Source organism: Sardina pilchardus, chromosome 1 (genome assembly GCF_963854185.1).
Source record: "Sardina pilchardus chromosome 1, fSarPil1.1, whole genome shotgun sequence".
Classification (NCBI taxonomy): Eukaryota; Metazoa; Chordata; class Actinopteri; order Clupeiformes; family Clupeidae; genus Sardina; species Sardina pilchardus.
Genome location: NC_084994.1, coordinates 26,143,020 through 26,163,384, shown reverse-complemented (window position 1 = coordinate 26,163,384; position 20,365 = coordinate 26,143,020). Strand labels below are relative to the sequence as shown.

The 20,365-nt window shown below is 42.3% G+C and overlaps 1 protein-coding gene across 1 annotated transcript; it reads right to left on the bottom strand.

The window, feature by feature from the left end:
* Positions 1-2,489: 2,489 nt before the first annotated feature.
* Positions 2,490-20,204, bottom strand: LOC134087020 (polyunsaturated fatty acid lipoxygenase ALOX15B-like). The gene is made up of 14 exons (XM_062540222.1): positions 19,895-20,204; positions 18,710-18,911; positions 18,519-18,600; positions 16,805-16,927; positions 16,293-16,396; positions 16,036-16,205; positions 14,039-14,182; positions 13,696-13,899; positions 10,763-10,849; positions 9,423-9,592; positions 8,754-8,875; positions 6,028-6,125; positions 5,516-5,680; positions 2,490-2,753 (listed from the first exon to the last, which is right to left on the bottom strand). Exons 1-14 carry the CDS (start codon positions 20,120-20,122, stop codon positions 2,574-2,576), a joined length of 2,079 nt encoding a protein of 692 aa, XP_062396206.1. The 5' UTR covers positions 20,123-20,204; the 3' UTR covers positions 2,490-2,573.
* Positions 20,205-20,365: the final 161 nt, after the last annotated feature.

Genomic DNA, 20,365 nt, shown 5'->3' with positions numbered 1-20,365 from the left:
GTGATATGATGCAGTATAAGGTTTTTATCAATTTGTTTATTGTTTTGACATAAATATTCCATTTTGCTAACAACCTGTTGTGTTCTGCTAATTGGGTGTGGTGTTTGATTGTGTGTTGTGTTTAGAAAAAAAAGAGCCGTTTTCAAAATTGTGTGTAAACGATTGGAAAAAACTGTAGCTGTAACTGTAACTGTAACTGTAGCCACCACCACTCCACCCAAGACATCACACATGCCTGCCCTTAGGATCCTTGTATGCGTAAATGGGTGTATGTGTGTGTGTGTGTGTGTGTGTGTGTGTGTGTGTGTGTGTGTGTGTGTGTGTGTGTGTGTGTGTGTGTGTGTGGATGAGTAAATGGGTGTGTGTGTATGCACATGTGTATGCAAAGAGAAAAACGAAATATGTTACACCTTTGCTGATGCATCACCTGCAATTGCTTGGATGAGTACAATGAAGCTCAATTCTGGGTGAATGAATGTGTGTGTGTGTGTGTGTGTGTGTGTGTGTGTGTGTGTGTGTGTGTGTATGAGTAAGTGTGTGTGTGTGTGTGTGTGTGTTTGGATGAGTAAGTGTGTGTGTGTGTGTTTGGATGAGTAAGTGTGTGTGTGTGTGTGTGTGTGTGTGTGTGTGTAAAGAGAGAAACTAAATATGTTACAGCTTTGCTGATGCATCACCTGCAATCGCTTGGATGAGCACAATGAAGCTCAATGAACAAAAGCCTGACCTGCTGCATGGAGTCATACCTGCTGCATTGGCTGATTGTTACTAATGTCTAATGTGTGCCACGGAAATGTTTGCTCTCTCACAGTGCAACACCTCCACAGAAGCTTGATATACAGATGTTATTGCGCAACACCTCCACAGAAGTTTGATATACAGATGTTATTGCGCAACACCTCCACAGAAGTTTGATATACAGATGTTATTGCGCAACACCTCCACAGAAGGCCAGTTAGTTTCATGGCAGCAGTCCCGGCATTATGGGGGGGGGGGGGCTTTGGGGGGACCAGGCCCGGCCTGGAAGCCATCTGTCTCCCAACCAACCAACCAACCCCACGGACTGATTTTGAACACTAATTTAATGTAGGCCTAAATATTATAGGTTCTTCAATATGTTACTGTTACTCTGTCCGCAAACAGAATACAGTAGCCTATGTGTCACGAAAGTACAGTATTTGCTCTTGTTTTACAGTCATCACTTGACACATTCTGACACTGCACAGATGTGATGCAACACTTCCAGAGAAGGCCTGTTTGTTTGATGGCAGCCCAGGAAGTAGTTAATTAATCATCTTCCCCGTAGCTGGATGCGGACGTGGTTGGTAGGTCCAGACAAAAGAATTCATGTACAAACAAGCTCGAACTGAAAGCAATAGACCTCTGAAGTTCGCCTGCAAAAAAGCCACCATCTTTGCCCAAATAAGGAGATTCGGTATCTTGAGCTTTTTTCTACATGAAAATAACAAGGGGATTTAGAATTTTCGCACCTGTTAAAGGAATATTTCGGTATTTTACACTTTAAGACCATTTTCTGTATTGCCTAGCATGCAAACGATTGTTTGACACCAACATTTCGACGATTGAGCCTGTGTCTGCAATTTGGCAGCTTTAGAATCTTCTCTGCATGGCTTTAACGTGGCTCCCTATGTGCATAAACTATTCTGTCCTTAAAACACCCCTAAACGTTCGTTTTAAAAAATGCGCAACTCACCGAATGGTTACTGGTCTTCAACGATATTCTGTAGCAAGTTTTGCGGCGAAATTCAACTTCTGTTGTGTTATATTAGTAGCTAAATCTTTGCATTGGCCATGCAAAGATTTTTATCTTTTTTAAATGTATTTATTTTTGTTATTTTATTTATTACTTTCCCTCTCCCAGAGCAAAAGACAATGGAGGTGGGAGGTTTCCATACAACTCATTTTTTTTTTTTAAATCTCTAGAAAATGTCCAACCCCTAATTCACTTGAATCAATCATTCCATTGCAGATTGCAGAGACATCAGTCCTAATTAATTTAGCCATGTGAGAAAATATATGATACTGTACATGTGAACACTTCATTTATGTAGGCCTATACCAATGTAGGAGTTACATACAGTACAATGAGCACAGATTTTACTGCTGGAACTTTGTTGCTGGTAACAAAGTTGTGATTTATCACAACCGGAGGTCAAAGAAAAAGGAAACAAAACTACACTGTTGAGTGTTCTTTCAGTCAATGTCTTCATCTGAACTCATCCATCTTTGTAGCCCTTTTAGATAAGGAAATGCCATTTTAAAAACACAACATTAAAGTATTGGATATTGGTTCAGATGAACCATCAGAATTGGTGTTTTACAGATTCCTGGTGGAGCCTTGCCATTTGAACTAACAGGAGTTTGGAAATATCAAAACAGTTTCTGTATAAGTAATCAAAAGCAAGATAAAACCATAGTCTGATATGCAGAGACTTCTAACAGCAAGTCAAAGGAGGCAAATGATAGAAAAATTAGGTAAAAAAGAATTCAGCAGTTTATTGTTTCCAGTACAGCATATTCCAGTAACCCTGTGAACATTGGCTTAGAGAGTCTCTTCAGATGGATACACTGTTCTTTATATTCTTGGGGTTCAGGTAGGTGTAGGGCAGCTTGAGTTTGGCGTTTCTCTTCTCAATGTGGTCCGAAAACACGTGCAGGTCCTTCTGAAAGTTCTTGATGAGTTTACGGGGAACTTCCTCCCCAAACCATTCTTCTGGAAAATAACCCAGGGGGGGGCTGGAGGCAGGAGAAGACGGAGAGTTGGGGTCAATAATCCGGAACAGCGGAAAAGGGTGTTTAACTTGCATCACTGAGGGGAATTGTGTTATCTATATAAATCGTTCCTAAACTTTTTGCAATTAGTGTTTTATTACTTGCCAAGACCCTATTGAGAACAAAACAACCTGTTTCCAATTTTTTTTCATCATTTTTAGTGCCAAAATTCAAAATGACAGACAATATATGCAGAAAGATAGTAATTCCGTGACCACTCAGTCAACACAATATTTTTGCCAGATTTGACCTCTATACACCCTATACATCTCATTTTGAGATTTAGACATCATCTTGGCCCTGAAATCCAAGACGGCCACCATCTGGTAGGTAGAGTGAAAACATACAAATGAACTTTTTAACCAAAGCACCTAGAATGATGCACGAAAACACTTTTAGTGGTAAATTGACCATAATAATGGTGATTGACATCATTTTGACATTAGCACATTGCTCTGACCCCAAAACCCAAGATGGCCACCATCCGGGAAGGCAAAAATGTTATGCAACAAAGACTCAGCACTCACTTGGTTAAGATCATACCTTACCAACTGTCTACAATTTGTGCTAGTCCATAACAAACCATCTACCCAGATTATGATAAAATATGGAGTGCCTCAAGGCTCAGTACTGGCCCCTCTTATTAGCTTCCCCTTGGTTCCTAAATTAGGAAATATGGCATTCATTTCCATTCTTATGCGGATGAACGATTTATTTTTCATGCATTTCCACTTCACGTGCCTCAGTCATGGTGCTACTCTTGTGACCATAGACGACATGTCTTGTGAACTTGCATAGTTCCTGCAACACTTCCTCCTCAATGTCAAGGCTAAAGCATTTACCACATTGCTTTGTAGCGTGGGGCATCTACAAAAATTATGTGGCTACCTGACTGACATTGCACAAACTATTAGAGATAGTACAGTGAGGTCCACCAGAGTAAACTAACTCGTCAACCCAGCAACCGATGCAGAACTTCTGCTTTCACCAGTCTGAGGCAGACATCATCTTCTCCACTTACGTAATGCTGCGAGAATCAGGCTATCGTGGACCTGTCGACATTGATTCTGCTGGTAATGATGCCCATGTCGAACCAGCGTTATTCTCAAAGCAACTTTCTGATATGCTCTACATCAAGAGAAAGCAGAAGGTAGTCTGCAGTGATCTGCTAACTGACAAGATGGCAGACTGCATTGTGCAGCTGCACTGTGACCGGATGCGATCCTAACTGGATTCTGTGGCAAGGGTAAGAACTCAGTGTATGACCAGATGGCAAAGAACCCTGTGCAACAGCTCTCACAGTGTGGAGATAGCCTTGACTTTAAGGAGGAGGTGTTACAAGTTCATGAGACAGGTCATCTATGGTGACCACAAAAGTAGCACCACGGCTGAGGCACATGCAGTGAAATGGAAGAGCATGAAAAACATCATTCATCCGTCTCCCTCCAGATGAAGAACACAGATTTTTGTGCACGGAGCTGATTCTAAATGCTCCGTGCAGCGCCATACTTGAAAATGGCGTATGCGAACCAAAGCCATCGATATCTCAAAGTTGCGACACTACCATTGACTCCCGTGTACAAACAATGGCAGCACATCCGGTATGTCATGGTCGTTGAAAGGAACTATTCTCATTGAGAATGAATGAATATGCCAGGTGTTATAATAAGACTTTTCTACATGACTTATGGTCGTGTGCATAATAATGCATTTTCATTGAGTAATATATCTATGTGGAAATGCAGTTTATATTCATTTTCATTGAGTATTTACCGTAAATATTAATGTGATCGCTGCTGTGAATCCCGTAGTAAACCAGGGACCAAGTGAACTACTGAGGCTACCCACTAACCACGTGACCGCTCTAATCTGGCTTTAACATGGAAGTCAACGGCTGTCGCAACTTTGAGATATTGATGGCTTTGATGCGAACATGCCGAAGCTAATCTACACAATCTTGACGTGGGTCTGGCTGGTCAGCAGAGGTGGAAAACTCGGCTTCAGTGAGTAAAAGTCCTACCACATATGTGACCCTGCAAAGCGAAACCAGTCGTTTCGGTAAAATTCACAAAAATAAGTTAATGCTCACGTGAACGGCCATAAACTAAGCTTTCCAACGATATGTATATCTAGGGTATTACACAAACTATCGCTAAGATAACCGCATTCAAAGTTGACATGGTTCTCCTGCCACGATATGCCAGAAGAGGAGAAATCACCCTTTTAAGCAGCGTGGACAACAGGAATGACTGCAAATGCGTTGAATCTTTGCCGGGTTTAACACTTGGGAGGTCCGGGGCCTTTTCAGGCACTTTGAGGCAGTGTGCTATACCTTGAGATTTTTACGTTTTTCATCCAACTAAAAACACCTATGCAAAAGTTGCACATATGGTTTCATTCTAGAGGTCCAATAGGTTTATATGAGAGTTAAGTGAATGTAATGAATTTCGTTTTTTATTATAATTCAAGTGTAAACACAACTATTTAAAAAAAAATATTTACAAAGGTCAAAAACCCACTATAAATATATCGAGCTAAGGTTTTTGAAGTTTGTACCTTGAAAACAATGGTGTTGGCTCCATATAAGTAAAAAGAACATTCAAAAATGTCTGAAGTTAGTGAAATGTAAGGTTGTGATCGATTACAGAGAAGCGATAATTGATGTCGGTTTCGTGGATGTCTTGATGTGGGTCCGGCTGGTCAGGCTAGCACACCCCTTACTTACATCAGCATGATCCTTGAGCAGTTCAAGGACGAGCAATGATGTCGCAGTAGAGGCCTGATCAGGCAAGGACTTCAGGATGGAATCCTCTGTGGTCTGGCCTTTCACCTTGGGAGGGGGCTCACTGAGGCTAGTTGGGGCGTTGGGCATCCAGCCAACTAAGTCCATCTAGGGGTGGGAAGGGAAATTCTAGTCTGGAAGTATTCTCTCACGAGGAATAAAGCCCTCCTCAAGGAGAGCTCACTGGTCCCGTTTCCGCTAAATCTCCGTAAGGACCAACACATTAATAAGACAAAAGTAAAAAAAAAAATACAAAGTCTTACGTAAACTAGGGCTGACAGAAGAGTACCATTCCTGAATTGAAATCAAGAAATCATAAAATGTCCCAAAACCTCATACTGATGTTAAATCTAGCTCAATTGCATAACGGAGAAATGGGCTGGACAAAGTAGAAACCCGTTTTATTCCTCATTTCCTCAGGGAAACAGATGGGACAAAAAGGTGATTGAACTTACCAGTCCTGAGTGCACTGCAGCATGCTGGCCTGATGTGGTGAAGATGACCATGGTGACAAATTTAACGAGTGCCGTCACAGTCTTGAAAGACTTTGGTACTTCGAACAGCGTGGAAGGTGGGGGGGAAAAAAGTTTAGATAATAAGTATATAATACATCACGTGGAGGAGGAGGAGGAAGAGGAAGATGAGGAAGAAGAGGATGAAGAGGAAGAGGAAGAAGAATAAGAATGTATCCCCTCCCTCTCCCCTCTGAGTCATGGTTGCCAGCTATCACAGTTGAGGGCTGCAACCTCACTTTTAAATGACAATGGCCGGGTTTCCCAAAATCGTTAAGAAGCTCTTAAGTCCTAGGAACTTCTTAGGAGCGTTCTTAGAACATTCTTACAACGCTCCTAAGAAGTTCTTAGCACTTAAGAGCTTCTTAACAATTTTGGGAAACCCGGCCAATATCTTGGCCGGACTACTGTTCTCAGTGATATACGCATTTGAAATAAGCATGTTTTCTTATAGTGCTTCAACCAATCAGACCAACGATCCAATGAGTCTTTTGGATAAGCTACTTTGTGATTGGACCCAGGACAGGAAACAGGGGAGATGGATGTGCAGGTTTCCAGCCTGAGCTGCATCGGCAAAATCCAAATTCGTCGGCAGGTCAGGCAGGGTTCATCCAGCCTAGGCCTACATAGAATATTGTATTGTGAGTATTAAATGTATAAACACATGCCCAAACCCTTGTCAGGGCTGAGAGGGAAATTAAAACAGATTTTGCCTGTATAGCTGGCAGCAAGTTTCTCCAATACATTGAACCTCACTTCTTGTCAAAGAACGGAAAAAATAACGGTATTAACCGGTTACCATTATTTTAGATCAACGTTTCTGTTCCGAACATTTTTTTTTTTAACGTTTCTGCCCTGCTGAAAAAAACAGCAAGAAACCAGCTTAGGCTGGTCTTTGCCCAAAACACAGTTATTATTGCTGGTCTTTGCTGGTGTAGCTGGTTAGGCCACCAGCTAGACATGCTGGCGTGACCATCTGAGGAAGCTGGTCGTGCTGGTGTGACCAGCCTGTCGTTTGGGATACAGCTGGTTTAAGATGGTCATGCTGGTGACCAGCCTGTCAAGCAGGGGGTCAGGATTTGGAGGGTTAGCTTCAGCCAGTTAGCATGTCATTTGGCCGCCGACATCTTTGAAAAAATGGCGTTCCATGGTTGTACCATATCCGGCACCAGCGCATGCACGAGACAGCTCATGCACGAGCTGTCTCAGCTCATGCACGAGTTTGGTGTTGAGCACGAGCGTCCTCGCGCGTCCATGTTGATAACGCATTCTAGAAGACATAAATAAAATGACTGACGACTAGGATTAAGTTACCGATACTTGATGCCTGTGGATTATCATTATACCAGGCTTTGTGAATAAAAGAAAAAGGCAAATGTCGTTCTAATAGGTTACTATTATTTGCATTAGACTATGTATGAGTTGGCAAGGTATGATAAGACAATCTAGGAAATGCGAAGAAATTCTCCAACTAAACCCAAGTATTAACCTACTCGCTGTCGTGTAGGCTAGGCTATGAAAACTATTTTAAAACGCTCAGCTGCAGACCTGTAGCCTAGTTCATAACAACGCAGCGTTGGGGGTCACAGCCTACAGTAGATAACGGCAAAAGTTTCCGACAGTGACAGCAGACTTAAAATACATGCTGCTCGAAACATAACACATGGATGCCGCTTCTACCGGTAAGCCTATAATATGCGTTGGCTTCATTTCGTCTGTCTACAAATGTAGGTTTAAGCTGCAAATTCACACTGGGTGCAGCACAAATAGCATATCTGGTATCCACACGTTTCTTACATCCCATGTCTAGTTATTAAGAGTCATTTTCGTCGAGTAGACAGCCTATTGCGCACATAACATCCTACTGTCAGTTCAAAGCATTTACTGTGGAGATCATATTTATGTGTATGCTAAGTGAATTCTTGCTCAATATTGACTCGCCATGTTTATTATATCATGACTGAATATCACATTATAGGATTTCGAGACAAGGGGCAAACTTCTCCACCACCATCCCAACTCAAATAATTAAATACATTTGCGCCTGTAACGATAGGAGCGCGTTCACGAACACCTTCTCTCACTCTCCAATCTTCATCAACGATGTACCTATGTTGTCTCATTGTAACGTGAAACCTAATTGGCTCATTCTAGCTGGTGACGGAAATGGACACCCATGGAACGCCATTTTCTCAAAGATGGCTGCGGCCAATTTCAAACTTTTTTGGCTGAAGTAGCTAGCCTAGCATCGGCCATTGAAATGAATGGGGGCGGGACTTAGTCCCTCTCTCCAGTTCTTATAATACCTCCATGAGAATAACCAACATAAGCTGGCGTGGCCAGTAAAAACCAGCAATGTAGACCAGCGACACCAACTAAAATGACCAGCTTAAGGTGGTACGACAATCAAAACCAGCTGAATTACCATCATAAACTGGGTAAACCAGCTGAAGGTGTGTTTTCGCGAGAGTTTTGCTGGTCTAGCTGGTTAACCATCAAAGGGTGGTCAAATAAGCTGGTTAACAAGCTGGTCAACCAGCAAACCACCTTTAGCTGGTCAGGCTGTTTTTTTCAGCAGGGTGGTTTTGATTCTGTTCCTAGCAAAACATCAACAGTTTCTGGTTTTCGTTTTCGTTGCGTGAACCAGTTCAAAGCCTTAGTTACCACACCTGTGCTTGTGCTCTCCTGGAATCCTTTAGCATAAATCTCACTGATCCACCTCTGTAGCTCGGTGTCCTTCCGGACATAGTCGTCGGATGTGTAGTAGTTCTCCAAGACCCCCTTAACAAACCTGAAAAGAGAAAATATTATAGTAATGAGATTTACTTTAGCAATCAGTTGAAATCAGTTGTTTGGATTAGAAACAATATCCTGGTGGCTTGGTAGCTCTTCATTCAGGATTTGGATTGCTCATCATAAAATATACCAACTCTGGCCATTGGTGTAGCGCAGCCAGGGAATCCCAAACTGTGGTGCGCATTCAAGGGCGTAACTTTGGGTCTACCATTGGGGGGGTTGAACTTGTGGCATATTTATCAATTTATTTATTTATTGAATAATAAAGTGCCTGCGCAAAATAGTAAACAAACTTTCGGTAGAGTAGGCAGGTTGGGTAATACCAAGTAGTTGGTGGGCGGTACATTACAGAATATTTAAAACATGATACTATTTCGCTGGAAAAAGAAATGAATAAAGAAAACGAACAAAAGTTACTCATTCAGAATATTTCATATTTAGTTTAATCTGAATTATGTGATATTGGGGGGTTATATTAGCTCATTTTTTCCCAGAGTCAAGAAAATAATTAGGAAGGCATCAGTAGGAAAGCACAATCGTACTTGTGGATGATATCCCACAGTTTCATGCCGTCATCTCTGTAGTAGTAGTTGGGGACGTCCTCCAGGCCTCGCTCAGAGATGTCGTCAGGCAGACAGAGGGAGCAGTAGGTCAGGGACGAGGCGGCACGCTTCATCAACTTCCGCCATGAGACTCCATTGAGTCCTGCAATCTAGTCGAGAGGGGCATTCCAGGAAAATGTGTAAAGTCTACACCCAGTGGAATGAGGTCCAAAATATTTACCTCAAATCTCTTTCTGCCTGTAAGCTAACAGCCTATAAAAAGGTAGGTATTTGAAATGAATATCGAATGAGAGACTGGCTGGTGCATTAAATTGATCATTAAGTTCAACAATACACATCAATACAATGTCACATCCCCTACACCAGGCATATGAGGTGTTGCCATCAGGGAGGAGGTTCAGGTCACCTTCTTTCCAGACAAATCGAGCCAGTAGGTCATTTATACCAACTAGCATTACATTGATGAATAAGAGGACAGCACTTTAAATAGCACCATGCACTTTCTTTCCAGCTGGACTGTCACAGTATGCACAACTGCACTTTATTATTCTATTTATGTGTAGTGGGGTCTGTGTCTTCTGTACTGATGTTGTGCATGTGTGTGGGGTATGGGTGGGGTGAGGGAATTTCTGTTGTATATCCTGTCCTGTATTTCGTCTTGTTTGTCCTACTGTCTTTGTATAAATGTATCAGATGTACTGTATGGCACAGAACAATTTTCCGCATAGGACAAATAAATTCATCATCATCATAAGTACATAAATAATAAAAAGTTAATAAAAAAATCATTCATTGTTTTATAGCAGGAACCATAACCATTTGACATGGGGGAACCACTGGGTTCCCATAATTCTGCAACTGTGCTGCACTTTGAGACTCCACCATATAAACATTGGGGGCACATCTAAAAATAGTGCGACTTGGAGGCAGGTCAAGCTTTATAAGCAGTTGCATGGATAGTCATCATTTCTGAGCTCCATTGTAGAAGGCGTTTCATAGTCACCAGCAGATACTGAACTCTGGTTCTAAATACAGATCCAGTTTAGTTCAAAATCTCAATCCATGTTTCCCCATTTCATGATAAATCAATCAACCAGCAATCAGTAATAGACAGAGCATGTTAAACCTCCTTTCTAGAATGCCCCCCAGATTCAGAATCCAAGATAGGTTTTTACTGAGATACGGTGTTGCATAGGAAATAGAAGCGATACGTTTTCACATGGCTTCATTTATGCAATGAAAAGTCTTCAGACCGTCCAGCCTAACATTCACACAACACAGGAGGACGCATGTGTGCATCACTACACACGTTTACATACCACTTCAATGTCTCCACCATCAACAAGCAGCCGCTGTCGTAGAAAGACATTGGCATTGAATGTGTCTCTGGTATGGGGAATGAGGAGCTGTAAGGAAAAACAACAATGTAAGTGAATAACAGTGAATAATGGATGAAGCTTTTCATAACGGATTATCTACTGTAACAGGACATGCGCATGGACGGCGGTTCAGGAGCTCATTTGTTTCCGGTGGAGCCTGCTGCTACTGTAATGTGTGTCTACACAGACCTGCTTGGTTGCTGGAGCAAGGTCGCACATGTGCCGTTCGGCCTGAAACAGATGGTCGATAAGTGCCCAAAACGTGTTGCAATATTGTCGTCGACACATGGGGAGGCTTATACTGTACATTTGCTCAGAAAACTGGAGAATTTCAGTTATCCACATTAGTAACCACCAAAAATACACTGCTCGACAAAATAAAGGGAACACTGGTTCATAGGAGTATTGCATCAAGTCAGTCACACTTGTGAGATATTGATCTAGCTAGTTATGTAACAGAGGTGGTTGTGAATCAGATTGACCTGCTTTGAGGTCAACAAAATTTACTAGCGGGCAGGGGAGTCACTAGGTGTACCAAAGATCCGATTTTCTTCCCCTTTCTCCCCAGGGAAATTTTGAAAAATTGGGCTGTTAAAGATGCTGTTTCAACGTAGTTTGAGAAGGAAAGGAAGGAAATTTGTTGGGGTCCTCCTCATCATATTTGAATAACAAATAAAACTAATTTCCCTCACTAGACCTACAGTTGGCTAACCTAGGGTACTGGTATTTATGGGGATTAAGAGGGGGGGGGGGTCGTTTTAACAGAGACCTCACACCCAAACATTTTTTCTGCCCGTGACATGATGAATGAATGCATCATTTCCAGGTGCCACTCTAAATGGATTAATCCAACACAACTCCTTGTCCAATTTTCAGTTTGCATGGAAATGGCTCTTCCACTCGTTTCATAGCCTATGGTAGCTAGCAGTGTTTACTACTGTTGTTGTAGGTTACTACGTGTTTACTAGTACAGTAGTCACAGTTGTAGCCTAGACTTAATGGAACAAGTTCATGGAAAACGAATGTTTATGCAGAACGTTTCGATAATCTATTCTACAGAGCCGGTAGGTTACGTGGGTAAGTTTCTCTGTTATCCATATGAACCATGGAGGTATTATAAGAACTGGAGAAAGTGAACAAGTCCCGCCCCCATTCATTTCAATGGGAGTGCTAGGCTAGTGAAAAGTGCCAAAATTGAACGATTTTTTCAGGCTTCAACATGGCGTTTCAAGGGGCTTGTTTCCGGTGCCGTTTTACTTAGCCAATTAAGTGCCAGGTTACTGATTGACGTAAGGTACAGAAGGAGAGCTCGTGCCCACACTAAGCTCGTGCATGAGCTGAGAGTGGAACAGCCACCAATCAGCATGAGGAAAACTATGGGAAAACGGCACCGGACATGATTTATTTCTGGAAAATGGCGACGAGGAAGTGCCTTGCTAATCGGCGAAGCTAATCAGTCAAATCCTGACCCCCTGATATGAACGGTCTTAAAGTAGGCCTAGTGAGTTACAGAGGCTGGCCATCAGTCTGTCAGAGGGGGGAAGCATGGAACACTGATGTCGCATTTGCAACACTTCATTCCGACTCCATAGGAACGGCAGGTCCGTGTTAGTAACAATATTGCAGTTGTGACCGTTTAGCCTACAAATCTAGACGCCCCTAGCGGCAGCTAATCACGTCAGGCTAGTGGCTGCTGCCTGTGGCATTCAATTCGAACCTTATAAAAAAACTCTGTGGCGATTTTCATCATTTTGTAAGGCACGGAGGGGCCATAGCCCCGAATGCCTAGGTCTAACGACGTCGCTGCTAGAGGGCCAACTGCGAGACGACCCCCAAAACAGGAATGGCTTTACAGGTGGTGGCAAATGGTAATTTTTCCATCTTCGTCTTTCTTGACTGATTTTTCACTAGTTTTGCATTTGGATAGGGTCAGTGTTGGGTAGCATAAGCCAATATCTGGAGCCTACAGAGGTTGCACAGGGTAATCCAACTCCTCCAGAATGGCACACCAAAACTTTCCAATGCCAAAAACATTGCTGCGTCTCCCACTGCAGTGCAGTCTCAAGAGCATGGAAGAGATTCCAGGAGACAGGCAGTTGCTCTAGGAGAGCAGGGCAGAGTGGTAGAAGGTCCTTAACCCAATAGCAGGACCAGTATCTGCTCCTTTGTGCAAGGAGGAACAGCAGGAGGTTTGCTAGAGCCCTACAGAATGACCTCCAGCAGGCCGCTGGCATTAATGTCTCAGACCACATTGTCAGAAACAGACTTCACGAGGGTGACCTGAGGGCCCGATGGGCTCTAAAGGGACCACCGACGTGGATATGTGGGAAAACTTCGGTTTCACTTTCACCAAGGTAAAACAGCATGTTTGTGTGATGTTCCCGTTTGTTTGAAATGTCTGTTCACTCGGGTTAACGACACCCTTCCCCAGCTGTTCATTACATGTTTGTACAGTTTGAAGGAGATGTTTTTTAAAACGAAGGAGGGGAAATGTTTTTCAAATAGCCTACCCTGCTACATATTTCATTCTCTTAGATTTCGCTATCAGGTGTTGCACAAGATAGATACTGACAGCACAATAATTTTCAAAAAATACCAGAAGATATACAGTAGGCTAGCCTACATTATTGGCCATTCCGTTGCTCTGTTTGGTTAGGTATATCCAATGAGTGCAGAGCTATTCCCCCCGCCCCGTATTGGTTGAAACATGCCCCATAATCACAGCTGAATGGTGAAATTTCAGACTCACATTCTGACAAGAATTGAGGATGATGTAGTCAGGCTAATCATTGTGTGCGAGCACACATATACCCCTACCTTAAAGAGTGTGTGTGTGTGTGTGTGTGTGTGTGTGTGTTACTGCATACCCCTACCTTATAGAGCGGGTGCACAGTGGGAAGGATTCGTAATGTTGCCATACCGAACACCTCTGCCAGGGTGTGAGTCCTTGTAATGTGAGAATCAAAAACTTGAACAAGGAGATCCGCATTTCGGACGTAGACCTTAGCCAGAAGCCAGTCATGCTCGGAGTCAGTTGGAAGGAAGATGGGGTTCTCTTTTCCAGCCTCCTGCATTAACTGATGAGATAGAATTTAGAATTTTAGACAAAATGTGTAACAAAGGCTCGAGTCAAGAGTCATACAAGGCAGAAAGACCAACTCCATTTTTTTTTTTTTTTACCATTATGGTGGTAGCGTTTTTTTTGGATGCGTTTACCTGTATGGCAGTGGGCAACATCAATTTCTCTGGGCTGCAATACAGCAGGACCAGTGGAGCAGCAACATACTGCTGTCTGCCATGGATCACATTCCCCTTCAGCCCATCCAACATCTTGTAGTCAACCAGGAAGATATTCCCCTCCTAGATGAGACCCATTGCACCCAGATTAAAGAGACCCTATGCAACTTTCTGCAGGAGACGATCGCTCCTTGTTTACATCTGGAAGTCTGAGACGAAGAACCACGGTTACAATTTATATATTTAAATATAGCCTATACATGTATAAATATACACGCTAAAGCTGTCGGGGAAGCTCTGCAGAGAAAATGCAAGCATAAAACGAGCGAAAGCGAAAAACGAAACCGAAACCAGAGATGAAATCGCCAATCCTGCATAGTTCCTCTTTAAGACAGTCAGTGCTTTAAAGGAAAAGTCCGGTGAGTTCACACGGATCCCCGCCTCTGGAAGACACACAGTACTGTTGGCATGAAAAAAAACTAAATGATGATCTTTTAATAAAGCTTTAGGTTTGTGGGCAAGTAAATGGAAGCTCACAGATGCCCCCAGATAAGTGCTTTAGCCTCCTGAGACCCTGGATGTAAATTTGAATGCATTTTTCATTTCACTCAATTATTTTGGCTTAGTAGGGCTTCATAAACATACAAAAAAAAATTCACCTCTGTACATCAAGTAGTTTTTGAGAAAAACGATGTCCTCGTATGAGGACATTGGGTCTCTATTACCATAAAATACAATGAGATTGCCAATCCAGAAAGAATGTGAATATTCATGTGTGTATCCAAGTGCCTAAGATTCAACTATTAAGAAAACAGTTTGTTTTTATTGAACAGAAATGTCCTGTTATTAATTTGGTTAAGTTTAGTGTTTATTTGTAAATGTTAGTTGTACGTATGGGTCACACCCATGTGGAGAGAAGTCTATCCACAATCAATTGAAGCGAAACAGTTCTGCTCTATTTGTTTCTTATTTGTTTATTTATTTATTTTTTTAATTCCTTCAATGGATTTATTTATTCAGGCTACTCTATTATGTCTATGTCCACACTTTGACTTCCATTATTGCTTTACAGTAGTTTGATATGGCCAATGAACGACAATTTTCAATGTAATATGTAGCCTAAAAATTAAATTATGCGTACATTTCAGTCCCGATGTCCTCGTATGAGGACATGAAAGTTAAACACGTCCTGGTCTGTTTGTAATGATCGAAATGGGGGAAATTTGATGCCATATCATACGACAACTGTTCACAAACATATACAAAAAAAAATAAATGTCATAACGTTCACTGGCACGTTACCATGACGATAGTTCTCACGCGTATGCCGGTTAAGCGTGGAGGTGGATTTCGACGCCATATTGCTTTTTCCCAAAACATTGTATTGTGTGTCTGATAACACTAGAGGGTAAAATGAAGTGTCCACATATAAGGACAACAGGTTTTTATTCAGAAAAAGTAAGCACAAGGTAAAGCAGAGCCTAAATGTAATGTCCTCATATGAGGACGCAGGGTCTCAGGAGGTTAGATGCCTGGCTGCGCTAGCTACTGGTTGAGCAACTCAAGCTGGGTAAAACCTAGGAGTGTTCCATTTTTTTGTACCGGCAGTGCGGTGACCGTGAAACAGACCTGTGAAAACGCACCCAATCTCCCAATCCCTTTACTAGGAGTGTTCGTTTTTGTACCGGCAGTGCGGTGACCGTGAAACAGACCTGTGAAAACGCACCCAATCTCCCAATCCCTTTACTAGGAGTGTTCGTTTTTTGTACCGGCAGTGCGGTGACCGTGAAACAGATCTGTGAAAACGCACCCAATCTCCCAATCCCTTTAACAGTGGTGGAAAGGAATCAAACCATCAAGGGTCACTTCAATCCATCAATCAGGAACAGTGAAATTGCAAGACAGTTCAAAACAACCTTTAGAAACACACAAAACTGGACAAATTTGCTCAATTTCATTCTGATTGCATATGCTACCATCATCGCTTCCTTCAAGGTGCTTCCATTCAGGGAGTGTTTGACCATCTCCTCTGTGACCGGGAAGTTCTCAGGCAAGTCTGAGCAGCGCTGGATCAGCATGGGGTTGATGCCGTTCAGGAACTGGTAGCCAAAGAACTCGTCCTTGTCCCAGTGCTTCTGAACGTACTCTGCAAATCACACTGTCCAATGAGCGCTGCAAGAACCAGTGATCCATGGAAAATATCTGGAGTTTCTATTCACAAACAAACAGGTACCATAGATGTGGCCTTTCCGTTCAGGGACCATTTTCTCCAGTTCAAGGAAGCTGTTCCACTTTCTTGCAGAATCGGCTAATCCTTTTTGCTTAAACATCGCCAATCTGAAAACATACATTGGACAGAGCAGCGATACCAAGAGTCACTGATGACTTGCATGCAAGTTCACTAAATATAATCAATCATTTGGCATGAAATTGTAAACCTGTCCCTGAAACCATAATACAGTAGAGTGGCTGAAAACACACAATCATGTTCTGCTGTGACTAAGCTCATTTGGATGAAGAGTACCTTGGAGTTTATAGCCTATATGAAAAACTACATGAAAAACTTCCAACTTAAATAAATAAGTTTATGCTAAGTCAACATTTTGAGAAAGTCAACATAAACTGTTCTTATTTCCCTGGCGGAAATGGGCTTCCATACAATGGAACTACCTGTGCAACATTAAACTAATTTACTGGCACACACAAAATAAAAACATTCTTCAGGAGCATAAGGTTGTGTCTTACTGTTCCAAGCGAGTGGTGAACAACTTTGTTGTCTTGGTGGGTGTGAACTGGATCTCAATAGGGAGATCCCACGCTGTCTCAGCACAGATGGTCTGAGGATAGTCTTCCAAGTATACACACCATCTGTTGGACATACAGAAACATTCCCCTGTTGCTAGTATGAACCCAGTCACATACTGTAGGTCAGCCATTGTAAAAACACCACAAATGGGTTTTAAGATGATTTATAAGGTCAATATTGAGCAGCAAAATGTGTGTTGTCTGCATTGGTTAAATAGAGTATACCCAGTTTAAGAGAACATGCACCCCCCACCCCTTTCCCCATCCATGCGAACAGTCCAGGGGTGCATTTCCCGATAACGATGGATAGACACTCTTACGAGGGTTTTCTACGATTCATCTTAAGATCGATCGTTAGGATTTGCCGACTGTTTCCCGAACATGCTCGTAGCGTGAACGCGCGTGCACTGCTCTTACGATGCTCTTAAGGGAGCTGTCCACGATAAAAGTTCTGAAATATCCCCTAATTTGATGGTGATGTCAGGTGACTGCACGTCATAGCTAAGCCACCGTCTGAACTTCGGATCTATACATTAATTAACATCAATACGAAAATAGAAAACCTTTGAGATCTGCATGTAGGCCTAAGCATTCCAATTAGCCTAGGCCATGTACCACACGCATACATACTTTTGTATTATTTAACATTAGATTGTTGCCCCGTTTTTATGTTTGTTGGAAGATATGTATATTGGGCTTCAGCTAGCTTACTCCTACATCGTTTATGCGAGTTCTTTGCTAACCTACTTGTGAGAGCACGGTGTGCTGCCTGTGCAATAATGTTTCGTGTCACTTAAGCAGACGTTTGAATAAAGAGGTTGATAAGAAAATGAGGAAATGTGTAGGCTTAAATAACATAGCCTATAGGCTTAGATTTTGACGCAGAACAGACTATTGTCACATATTCCTTTCTCTGTTTTTACCTCATAAGCCTAATAAAAAATAAAAAATAAAAGGCTACACAAAAAGATAATGGCAAACTTTTCTGGCAACGTCTCCTTTCATAACTTGTAGGCTATTCTTGTCCGGTTTTAATAACATTATGTCCATTGAATGAATGCTATTTTGCACGCTAAAATCTGAATCATCACAAGTAAATTTACAATAAAGAATGGTAACGTAAGTTGGATCATTGTATTCTTAGTTGTAATCCCCCTGCATATCCTGCTGGTGACTCCACTGAGGCATAGCGTTACGACGCTCTTAGGCAGTAACGAGAACTCTGGGTCACTCGTAGATCTACGAGTGTTTTCACGATGCTCTTAAGCTACAATGGTTTCGGGAAACAGTCGGCAAATCTTAAGACGGTCGTAAGAGGGACTTTACGATCATCGTAGGCTTACGATGCTTTCGGGAAACGCACCCCAGGCAAGCTAGTGGAATGGTAGTTGGACCCACCTGATGTAGGCCTTAGGGTTTGCACATCATGGTGGACTCTGTCTAGCATTATTTGTTGTGTAGCCTATGATTTGTTATTTTGTAATTTTGTTGCTTTTGTCTTGGCGTCACGGGTACGCTGGCAACTATGCCGCTCCGTCTAGCATCTTTTTGTCTTTATGTTTCTTGTTTGTCGGTTTGTTTGTTTGTTTGTTTTACAGCACTTTGGTCAACCGTTTTTTAAATGTGCTATACAAATAAATCGACATTGACTCACCTGAACTGCTTGCGAGACTCTCTCAGTTGGTTCCTCCTCTGATTGTAAGTTACTAGACTGGCATCATTGAACTTCAATTTAGCTGGGAAGGGAATGGACAGAAGATTCACAATAGCCCATTTGCAATCGTCTCTATTTAACATAGAGAAGAGGACCCATTATCCCAACACAAATGGCATGCTATAGGCTACCTGTGGCAGATCTCAAAGTCAATCGTGTGTGAGAGTCGAGCCAGCGATAAGATGGGAACACATATGCATCACCCTCAGGCGTAGTGACAGAGATCCGGTCACAGAACCACTGGTTATCCATGGCGAGAAAAGGCTTAGACCGCACCTCCATGACCAGGGGAACTCCCACTGAAGAGGTTACGTTCAGCTGAAACTGCCGTGCCTACAAGTATGATATAGGGGTAGGGGATCGAAAACATACAGTGGCCAATAGTGTTAAAGTTGTGCAGTCCTACCTCTTGCAGTCTTTGCATACTTCCCGTTTATATATAGCCTACACACACAAACAGTAAACCAAATGCGTTTGGCCTAGAGCAATATTTGGAAACACTTTGCAGGCCTAGCCTAGGGAGGCAATCCATCAACCATGCTAATGGAGACAACACTTAAAATCAATCGCCTTACTTGAACTACAGTAGTATAGACGTTGACTTGATAGCCTACTGAAGCCGTTCCATTAACTCAAGTTCACTGCTTCTCGACTTCATTCAATTCAAGCGATAGGTCAGACGAATGGTCATTCTTAAAAGATTGAGTTTGCCATGGTGATAGACAAACTAGTCAATGTTCTCTGTCTACACCGACTACATCTGTTAAATATGCCTTTCTGGAGTCATAGCTCATTCAAAATAGCAGAGCAATGCGAGCAACAGAAAGGGCCGTGCGACAAACTTTCTCAAAACTTTGCGTTGAATCATGCTGCTTGCATCACTTGCAGTCAGGACACTTCAATTGAAAATAATGTAATAAAACAGATTTTTTAACTGCTATTGAGGAATGGAATCTCTTTGCTATCGGTGTTCTGTGGTGGTGCAAAGCATGGGCCCACACACACAGGTAAATTAGCCTTACTAGGTCATCCTCACAATGATGTAGATGGGGCTAAAGTTCAGCTGCACCCAGGCTAAAAGTATTTTTCCCCTATGTAGCAGTTAGTTCTGTGGCATAAATTCCCATAGTTACCAAATTGGTCTTCACTAAACCAAATGGAACAGAACAATAAAATGAGTGAAACTTATCGAAATAAGCCATTTAGCCTTTAACAAGGTTGACGGAATAACCTACCCCTCATGTCTACATCATGGCCGTGTATCTCATCAGATAAGTAGGCCTAACGTTAAGAGGGAAATGTGTAGGCCTACCCACCGATCCCCGCCGAAGGTCTGAACAGCCGTTCAGGTTTGAATTCTCACTTGAACCTTTACTCCCGTGAATTCGAACGAAGATACAGTTGGTGGTTCCTGCGACAGCCCGGTCTCCAGTGTGCACATTGAATGTGTAGGTCAGCATTGGTTTAACTTTAACAGTGCTTAGTTTTTGTTTAACAGTGTTGCCTGACGAGACATGTAAACACAACAAAATGAAAAGGAACATTTTTACAATCCAAGAGGTGTGGACTGGCTATTCCTTCCTTTGCTACGTGTAAATGGGTGAGTTTTAGCCCACTCCTGAAGACAGGTGCTCATATTTTCAGGGTCCTTTCCACAGGTGTATAAAATCAAGCCCCTGGATTATGAATGCAGACTGCATGGTGCTTGATTAGCCTAATAGACTACACCTGTGGATTGGAACTAAAGCTGCCATCTTTGACCATATAAGGAGATCCGGGTGTTCATT